Genomic DNA, 10,677 nt, shown 5'->3' with positions numbered 1-10,677 from the left:
ATCTGTTCACTTTTTACTTCAGTCTCGAGACATTGGTTCACTCCAGTCATGAGACATTTGTTTACTCTAGTCTCGAAACATTGGTCCACTTCAGTCTCTTATAGGCATCTGTTCACTTCAGACTTAAGAAGCGGTTCCCTTCAGTCATGAAACATTGGTTCTCTCTGGCTTCGAGACGAGAAAAATTCCTGTGCTGAAGCGGGAATAATTACTTCAGATTACGGTTCAAAACTTGGTAGTTTCCTTGTACCTGTCTCTTATACACATCTAGATGTGTATAAGAGACAGATGCTATGCTATAACCTAGACCTTCACCTTTTCTAACAGGCATGGTTACCTATAGCCATACCCTACATACATGCTACTGCTAGGTTGCTGCACCGAACAACGCTACATTCAATAATACCACTAAGGCACTAACGCTCTGTAGTTCGTATTCTTAGGTTTTCCGTCGTAGAAAAAAAAGTTTCCTCCAAACTATTTGCAACACGAGAATTGATTACTAGGCGCAACTTTCTTGAGATCCAGTTCTACTTTTGATGCAGCTAGCACTGGGACACCCTTATATATTCTTGGAATGTTACCGTCATCTGATAAATATTGCAAGATTCTACCACCATTCATATCAATCCTACAGAGCAGGGGTCACCAAACTACGGCCCACGAGCCGAATCCGGCCCGCGACGTCAGTTCATCAGGCCCGTCGATGGTACTTTAATTTGCTTGATAAAACGGTTGGTACACGAGATGTTGTGATACAATTTAAATTTTATGTTTATAATACTTGGAAATCTTCGCGCGTGCGGAGACCTCCTGACCGCTGTTCCAGAATTCGTTTGATTGTAACCTTGATAATGTGCCAGTTGAACTACAGTTGGAGCTCATTGATTTGCAAGCAAATGACTTGTTGAAAGAGAAGCACAGGGAAGGAAAACTCGTCGAATTTTACCGCTGCTTGCCTGATCCTGAGTTCCGAAATTGAAGAAATTTGCCGCTGGTATGGCGTCAGTGTTTGGAACGACTTATGTCTGTGAGCAAACATTTTAAAAAATGAAGTATGTGAAGTCAATACGTCGAACGAGATTTACTAATAAACATTTGAAAGCAATTCTCTTCATTGGATGTAGTAATTCCAAACCAAACATTGATGATATCTTGAAAGCCAAACGTCAGTTTCACAAATCTCACTAACCTTTTTTGCTGTTTAGTTTGTGAGATTCGGATATGTGCACACTAGGTCTGATAATTTTTTTTGCTTACTTCGCCTTATTTGAAAACTTTTTAGTAAATAAAATGTCGGTTGTCTTTTTTTATTAACATGGAATAAACTTAGTTTTTTTGCAATGTTTAGTTAAATAACAATCTACAGTTTCCTCAACTGCCACTCGATCACGTGATGCGAGATCGGAGCCGGGAGTGGGATCGTGATTGTCAAGAAAGTACTTGCCAACTCATTCGCTTGGTCGTCGTACCTTGTTTAACCTAAGAGGAGAGAAACTGAGGTGAGCAAATAATAAGAATTAGATTGATTCAGCTTATAATCCTCATTGTATAGTGAGGTTTTTCCTATTGCTGTCATATTACTCATATATATGTTTGCCATTGTCTAGTATCAAAGAAGATCTGAAATTAAGTTTATTCTTGAAACTTCATGAGAATTATGAAATGATAACCAAGTAGTAGAAGGTAATCCCATGGTAAATGGTTGAACTAATACATGTACTAATTCAACCATGGGTAATTCTATCCAGTGTTGCCAGACGGTCTTTTAGCTATAAAGACAAATTCCGCGATTTAGTTTTTTTCAATTGCGTTGGCCGGCTAAAATTTATGATAAGGGTACTTTCTAATTGGATTTTAAAAACTGCACAAAAAAAAAGAGATGGAATATCTACACCGGAACCTACACGGAATACCTACACCGGAAAAGCCCTTCATAGGGCTTCTTTATTCTCCCTCTTGGCTGTTTCTAGCAATTCTAAGCCATCTCGGCATCTGTCAACTCTGATCCTATCCTATCCAGGGTCTGCCATTAAAGTTTAGCTAGTAGGCTGATTAGCATCTCGGCCATCTGTGTGGTGAGTAAAATCACTAAAATCCAAGCTGTGAAAACTATTCCATTTTAATTGACAGTAAAAATGGTTAGGTATGTTTCTATCTGATTAGCATTATGAAATGAATGTGTTAGCTATGCCAGAACTAATGTCACTTTATGTTTATAGCTATGTAGATTGTAGTCATTGTACTACAGTTAGTACAGTAGTCAGTATCACTATCATCAGTATCCACTATCATGTAGCCTAGTTCCCTAGTAATGTATGTAACTTGGCATTGGCTTGGCAATTGGCAGCAAATGGCAGGCATTTGCTTTTTGGTTGGAGCAACTTGTCTTGACTCTTGTAGTAGCTTATGACTATGAGTTAGCTATGAGTCCCTATGACTTGCCATATGTGGCCTCCAGTGCCTCCCTTAGCTCTCTATGGCCAGGAACGGCCAGGATTGGAAATTTCCCACATGTTGCTGAAATCTGGCAACTCCAACTGGACAAATTTTCAATACCTTTGGAATCTCACGACTCACTGCCCGATCCTGCACTTTTGTTAACAATTAGATAAGAGTTAATCATCCGGCAGAAATTACACGGTTCTGGAAATGACAGGAAAGCTCTAGTTGCAGGCTTGCGGCCCTAATGGTAGAAGTTTTCCATGCTTGCCTATGGCCCAGTCCCAGTGTAGAATTCTGGATTGATAATATATTCTCAAGTAAACTACCATAATACTTAAGATTAAATACTGTAATCTTAATACTACAGTACTTGGATAACAAAATATTAGTTGCAGCTTGAAATGTCGTACTTCCTGTGCTGGAAGCGGCTTCAGCATTGCCAGCCCAACCGTCAAACCCTTCAAAGGCAGTTGCTTGTTAGCATTCGCTGAGTGAAGTTAGTGAACACATATGAGATTTGGTTCCCACAAAATAGCTTGGTGTGCATCATTTTCTACTCTTATTGGTGGCGCCACTGGCATGATTTGTTATTAATTCATAAATGTTACTATGTTGTGTTTGAGTTGGAGATAAATGCTAATAAATTAATATTCAGTCTAATTGAAATCTAGAAGTATTGCTACCTTCATTCTTGATTCTTTCAAGTGTAACTAAGTGTAATCCTTTCTAATTTCCTATTTTTATTCTTTCTATCTTAACTAAAATTTGTGAACTAAAAAGTGGTGGTGGATTAGAAATAATCTATTAACCTTAATTTTTAGAATTCCATCCTGCTATGGCCCATACTGATAATACAATGTGAGTCGGCTGATTAGCGATTAGGATATTTGTTGGGGCCATGGGACTCGGAGTGTGGCAGACAGCGGCACTGAGTTGCGCAAGTTGAAAATTTTGTAAAATAACACTTTGGCAGAGCCAAAAAGTCCTACGTACTTTTTCTTAGATATCATGGCTCTAATATCTTATAATTTTAGTAGGGATGAAATCTCGTGGTTCTAATGCCATGTTTTTTGTTTTATTGAAAAAAATTGCGGTTGGCAAACATGTCCTTTCATAAAATTTTCCACTTCCACAATCTGCACTACTTCAATGCTCCCTACAAAATATCCTGCAGAACTTAATAACAACAAATCAGTCCAAAATGTTCCCTTCAAGATTGCATAGTTGCAGACACATCAAAGTGGTCAGACTGCATTCTCACGTGATCAGTTGCCACTAAAGTAAAGGCAAATGTTATTGTTGCTGTTTGACTGTTTTTAGGGTAAAATTAGAGATTTGGGGAACACACCACAGGGCTTTGTAAATAAGTTTGTGGCTCATAAATGGCTCTTCATGGCCAATGATGGCCAAGATATGGAATCACGGCTGGCAAATTCATAAACCATAGCTCAAATATAAAGTTGCGGCTCAACAAGTAGATACAGTGACATGCAAAAGTATTGGATACATTACAGTTTTCTTTATATCTTGAGTTAAAGTGTAAGATTTTACCAAATATTTGGTCATTAAAATTCAGTACCTATATTGCTAATGGTACCAGAAACATTAAATGAAAAGGATATTGAAAAGTAAGCAATGCTTAGATTTTATTCCACAAAATAGAAAAATTAACCCATGCAAAAGTATTGGGTACATGTTCAAAAATGAAGAAAAATAACATTTTTATTGTAGGTAGTACTCAAAATTTGCTTTTCACTTTAGACATTCCACTAATCTTGTATCATTATCTAATTGGCCAATCTGAGCATTTTGCCATTGTTTACAAGATTTTGTTTTCCGGTAAAGATATTATTCAGCTTCATACTTAAAATTTAATTTAAAATGGCTAAAACTTGAGAGTTGGCGACAGATTTGCGTCAAAAGATCATAGATTGTCACAGAAAAGGGAAGGGGTTCATTCATGTGTGCATGTGCCTGAGAACATGTGCATTTTTATTGCTGAAGCATGTACATCTTCCTAACTGATGCATGTGTATCTTCATTGATAGTTTCCTTCTCAAAGTTTATTTGTTCCAATAGTATTTTGATCTCATTATCTGTGAATTCATTGCCTGACATTGCAAAAATTACATGAATGAGAAACGTCCCCCATTCAATGTTTCTGACACCAGTTCATGAGTTCATTGTTTTCATAACGTTACTTTATTCATTTTTATAGCTTTGCACACCTTATGAAACCCATTTCTTAAGTACCTTAATGTGATTAGGTATTCATTTGCTGCTTTGGATATTTTGAATGCTTTCTCTCTGGTATTTTAAAAGATTTATCTTGTTAAGATTATCTGGCACAGCTCTCATTCTATTTATAAAAATGTATGATTTTTTTATTTTTTGAAGATAATTATATCTAGTCTAGTCATTAGTTATTCTTCTGCTTCATTGATTTGATACTATACCTATTTCATTATGAATGACTTGTAACTTTTTTTGTGCAAGAATAACAACCACATGAATCTTTGCATTTCATCACTATTTATTTGGTGCCATCATTCATCATAGGATGGAAGTAGTAGTTGCGGAGCAATTTTCAACTCCACAAGAGGATTAGAGTAATTGCTTCAAAAGTAGAATAATAAAAAGGGTTCATAGATAAAATAGTGTTGCTTGGTTGAAGAATTCAGTTTATAAATTGCATATATATATATATATATATATATAAGAATTTCGAACAATTACTGGACAAGATTGGTAACATTACCGGACAGAGGTTAGAAAACCGGACAAAGTCGAGTCCGGTAATGTATCTTACAATTAGTTTGTACTTAAAAACTGGACACGAAAATAAATGAACTACACTACCGGACATTCTAAAAAACGCCAGCCTTGCTAGGTTAGGGTTAGAGTTAGGATTAGGTGTGTATAAAACCCTTCTTTACATAGCTTGACATCTTTCTACTAAGGTTAGGTTTTTTTTACTTTTTTAACAACTTTACTTAGGTCATTGGGTCAAAAATAATCATAGTCCGGTAAAGTGCAATTTATAAATACCGTATCTATATATATATAATATGCATGAGTAGGGGTATTATGTGACAGATTTCATCACATTCCCAGAAAAACCGTGTTGCAGAATTGTTTGATAAAAAATTACTCATACTTTTGACAGTAGCCCAACATTTTTGGCATAGGTATTGTGTGACAAAATGCCTCACAATTACTGTCTCAGAATGTACCCATGTTACAGAATCTACCTATGATTAGTAGTATTTGCTAATAGCGCAACACGGGAAAAAATATGAAGGCTATTCTGCAACATGCTAATTAATAAAAACCTTGTTAGACAGGGTTAGAGGTGTAAAAAAATAGTTTTTTTACAAACTTTTTTTACTATTTTACTAAGGTTGCTTCCAGTGAGCAAAAGTTTTTACCTTGAATAACTACTTAAAAATGTCAACTAATCATTGTCATGGTCTTACCAATAAATATTTATATATATTTTTAGATATATACAGGGTCTGCCATATTTATGGCAATGCATGTTTTTTGTTATTTCTCAATGAAACAAACAGGTGCATTGTTTTTTTTATTGGACGAGCTAGTAGCCAAGAATTACCTAAACAATTCTCACACATATTTATTCAATATGACCACCCTTATTTTTAATGACGGCCTCCAATCTACGCCGGAAAGCTTCACAGGAGACACACAGCATTTCTTGAGGGATCAAGTCCCATTCTTGTGTCAATTTAGACTTCAAACTAACCAAATAATCATGAGATGTTCTGCAGACCCTGCTCTCTAAAATAGCCCACACAGAAAAGTCGAGAGGATTCAAATCAGGGCTTCTTGAGGGCCATTCATTTTTGCTATTGAATGCTGGGATGTAACCCTGAATCCAGTTTTGGGTTATGTTTGAGCCATGTGATGGGGCAGAGTCTTGTTTAAAACTCCATGGTGAGCCATTGAAATGTTTACGGGCCCAAGGTAACAACAAAGCTTCCAAAATGAATTGCTGACTGTTCAATTTCACTCATGAGGGGACAAAAACGAGAGGGGACCTCCCAGTGGTGGTTATTGCAGCCCAAACCATCACGGATATGGGATTTTGACGTCATGTTGCTGTTCTGGTTGCCACAGATCCATCCCAACTCAAAACTCTGTCATTTTGATGGTTAATGCTTTGTTCATTGTCAAATTTTTTCTCGTCGCTGAACACCAAGTTGGGCAGCATGCCAATGTCAATGAGATCCAGAATGTGCTGGCATCTTTCAAGCCTCATTTGTGCATGATGGTCTGTTAGTTCATGCCTTGTTTGCATCTTGTAAGGGGAGGTTTTGAGGTTATCTTTGAGGACTCAATGCATTGATGCCCGACTGACTCTTGCTTCCGCAGCAAATTTTGCAGCTGAGCGACTAGGGTTTCTCCTCAAATTCTCCCTCGTGTTTTTGACCAATCGTTTTGTTCAGACACTTTGTTTCCTTCCTTGACCAGGTCAATTGCACATTTCATTAGTTTCCTTGAATTTTTTACCACCTTCCACACAGTTTCATGATGAATTTGGAGCTTTTTTTGCAATGACTGAATTACTCTCGCCCTTTTCATGAGGGTTACAATTGCAGTTCTATCTTGTGCCATAAGTAATAATAAATTTAGACATCGTTAGACTCCTGCAACATAAAATAGATGAATTAATAGATGATATAAAGCTTCATTATAAAAGAAAAGTCTCCTAGAAACCAATTTATTTTTATATAGCAAGCATCCATTGCCATAAATATGGCGGACCTGTTGGTATATAGTTTTATTTAAATTCAATACAATTCTTGGTTTGATAACTAGAACATTAGTCTTGTATTTTGTAATGAAGTTCCATATTCAGTTAATATGCAGTTCTAAAATATTAGCTATACATTGCTGGAGCATTAATTAGAGAACTCCTGTTTCAACACCTTTGATTTATTCTGCATATTGTACAGCAGCTGATTTACCAAGTTTTTAATGTATAGGTAGAAACATGTTTGGAAAGGTGTTTTCATATCTAACTTCTTTGTCTGTGTCCAGCTTCTGCTTCATGGATTCAAGTTCTAGCATTTGATACTGAAATTAATTTTCCTAAATAATCACTCCTGCATTTAACTCAATGTTTTGGTTTTAATTTTTTGACATAAATCATGTCGATTCATTGATGATTTCATATTAGGACAAGTATTTTTAACTATTTCTAAACTGGCTTGATATTCAATTAATGCATTATTAACATTTTGATTTTTAATTTCTTCCATTATTTTTTTCCATTACGGTATAGCTATTTAAAATGTGTGAAAATTTTTGTAAAATTGCATACCAGTTATTTTCTTCAAGTAGAGCTGCCCAAATTGATGGATTTTGATGTTTAATTTTTTGTGTCCAATTACAAAATATTTTAGTCCATAAAATTTCCATAGTCTCTGATTTCAACTAAGATGTTATCTGAAATTTCTTATAAGGAAACATTTTGATCAAGCAAGTGATTTGTTGCATTCACTTCTGTTTACATACGAGTTTACCAAAATTTCTCCAAAACGTCATATTGAGTGAGTAATAACTATTTTTGAACAATAATTATGATATAAGGAAAAGTAGATATGATCCTCAGGTAATAAATAAATGATTGTAATAAGGTTTTATTCGATCTCTTATCCGTCTTATTTTCTTCCAGGATTGTGCTCACTCAACTGAGTCATGGATGATTCATGGGAGTGCCTGTCCCCTCTTCTACATCCCGCCGTAGCCGCCGGCGTCAAGGAGTTTAATTTTCCCAAGATGACGGCCGTACAGGCTGCTTGTATCCCTAATATGTTGTCCCACTATGAGGTGGTTGCCGAGGCTGTCACAGGTAGTGGTAAAACTCTAGCGTTTTTGGTACCAACTCTTCAAATTATACTTCAAAGAGAATACCCCATCAAAAAGTACGAGGTTTATGCTATGATTTTGTCACCATCGCGAGAGTTGGCCTCGCAGATCCACGGTGTTCTTCAGGTTTTGCTGAAACACTGCAAAGAAGTGTCGTCGTTGTTACTCGTAGGTGGAGGAGCTGTGTCTGAAGACGTTGCAAAGTTTGAAAGTAATGGCGGTCACATCATCGTCGGCACGCCTGGAAGAATTAAGGATATCTTCAACAGATGTGAATCTGGTGGCACGAGCTTGAGACTTGCTTGCAGGGCGTTGGAAATCTTAATATTAGACGAAGCTGATAAACTCTTAGAAGTTGGCTTTACCGAAACAATCAGCACAATACTTGCATACCTTCCCAAACAGAGAAGAACTGGGCTTTTTTCTGCCACTCAAACTTCAGACAAGGTTAAACTGATTAGGGCTGGCCTTAGAAAGCCCCGTCGGATTAGGGTGATGCAATCTCCACAGCAATGATCCAGACCTAAATGAAGACTATAAAATGTGTATGAAGTACAAGAAGAGGAAAGTTTCTGATGAAGAAATTGAAAAGTTCTTTGGCTGTGGCTCAGACGGTGGGAAAAATGCTTAGTTCACTACGGCTGCTCAAGCACTCGTTTTCCTCTTGCAATGCTTCATCTGTGTATGCATCAGGCAATGAACTCTGGGAAAATCAAATTCCGCACAATTTGTTGTGAGATTTATTCTTATTTGCTCCTCAAATATCAGCAGTCTTGTTAAATTCCCTTTTTTGGTTCACTGTTTTCTATAGTAGCCAACCAGCCTTGTTTGTCCTTTCACTTTTGATTCAGAAGCAATCTTAGACTCATCACTGTGTATTAATTTCCAAACAATTCAGAATTTGTTCTTTCTAGTATCATTCTTCAAATTAGCAAATAAGACTTTCCTTATGGGAAAGTAAAAGATTTATCCTCCCTCAGTATTAACATTAGATTCCAAATAGTTCCGCCGATCATTCTTCAAGTCGCTCATATTTCCATGTTTAACGTACGGATTCAATTTCCGTTTCTCTTGTCAGGTTCTCAATTTAGAAAACTAATAAACTTTGGTGGTGGTAAAAACCAGATGATTCAATCCTGATCATCAATCTTAATGATAGGCCAGTCTGATAGATGTTTGACTGGAAATCGGAACATTCTCCATAAAAAAAGATGGTTAGTATGGAAAGGTGATGTAACCTAATGTTGCTGAGATAGCAAATGACAGAAAGTATACAAGATGGCAATAATTTATTTTTATTCTATCCTTCGAATAGCTTGGCAGAATATTCTGTACGCATTCGCTTTTAATTCAAGCGTAAGTTGTCGAAACTGTGACTGCTCTGATGGAAAGTGCAGATTTGATAGAATCCTAAGGTCTAATGTCTTGGTATCATTCGTGTGTTATCGCAAAACTACACCATATAACGCTCGGAACCTCCGAAGAATGTTTCCCCATTTTCTCTTCTTGAATATTGTTGCCAGCTGTGGACCCCGTTCACACTCGGCGCAGTGCGGCAACTGGAAGGGGTCCAGCAAAGCTTCACATCCGGGATCAGAGGGATTGAGAAGTTGAACTATTGGGAGAGGTTCTAGTGCCTGGGCCTGCACTCACTGCAGAGGAGACGGAAGAGGTATGTCATTCTGTGCACACGGAGAATGATAACCGAAATGGCACCAAATTTCGAAAGAAAGACCTTCAGTATTGAAACGTACCATAACGAGAGAAGGGGGAGGCTATGCTGGATCCCCCTCTGCGTAACACATCTGCGGCCAGATTTCAATCCATGCGGAAAAATCTCTCCGTGCCAGGGCCGAGGCTGTTTAAAGTCCTACCAAAAGATCTGAGAGGGAGAGTTCACCCAGGAGACATTCAAGAAATAACTGGGCGTGTTCCTGGGCGCAATCCCTCATCGACCGCCCCTGCACCACCACCAGCGGCTAGAAGCAACAGCTTCTTGGATCAACTGGCCCAAATGGATGGGCGATAGACAGAGGCGGTGATCCATCGTAGCCTGGCTGGGACTGCTACGTCCGAAACATATACTATGGACTGTTTGCTCTGTCGACAAGGTTGAGCTGGTAAAGCAGGTAATCCACTTCGGTGTGTCTTGTTTACACGGCCGAGTATGCAAATTTCGACTTCCATCACAGCCTTTCATCCGTTCGAAACTTTTTTAGTTGTTATGTATTGGGAAATATCTTCCAACTCGCGTAAAACATGGCGAAAGGGCGATACCGTGAAAGTCTTTGCCTTTATCTTTCTGCGTGGTTACGATGTGGGAGAACTTGGCGTATTTTA

The 10,677-nt window shown here is 37.6% G+C and overlaps 1 protein-coding gene across 2 annotated transcripts; it reads left to right on the top strand.

Moving 5' to 3' along the window:
* The first annotated feature begins 1,401 nt into the window (after positions 1 to 1,401).
* On the top strand, positions 1,402 to 9,625 carry LOC108675028 (ATP-dependent RNA helicase DDX55-like). 2 transcript variants are annotated; one of them, XM_047883722.1, is made up of 2 exons: positions 1,402 to 1,502; positions 8,144 to 9,625. In XM_047883722.1, the coding sequence occupies exon 2, from the start codon at positions 8,167 to 8,169 to the stop codon at positions 8,851 to 8,853; it is 687 nt and encodes a 228-aa protein (XP_047739678.1). In that variant the 5' UTR covers positions 1,402 to 1,502; positions 8,144 to 8,166; the 3' UTR covers positions 8,854 to 9,625. The 2 variants fall into 2 exon arrangements, with proteins under 2 accessions (XP_047739678.1, XP_047739679.1); XM_047883723.1 differs by lacking the exon at positions 1,402 to 1,502 and adding an exon at positions 1,861 to 2,078.
* Positions 9,626 to 10,677: the final 1,052 nt, after the last annotated feature.

The sequence above is a fragment of the Hyalella azteca genome, unplaced genomic scaffold, assembly GCF_000764305.2.
Source record: "Hyalella azteca isolate HAZT.00-mixed unplaced genomic scaffold, Hazt_2.0.2 contig13518, whole genome shotgun sequence".
NCBI lineage: Eukaryota > Metazoa > Arthropoda > Malacostraca > Amphipoda > Hyalellidae > Hyalella > Hyalella azteca.
Note: the sequence above shows the minus strand (reverse complement) of the source record. Positions and strands in the feature narration are given on the sequence as shown.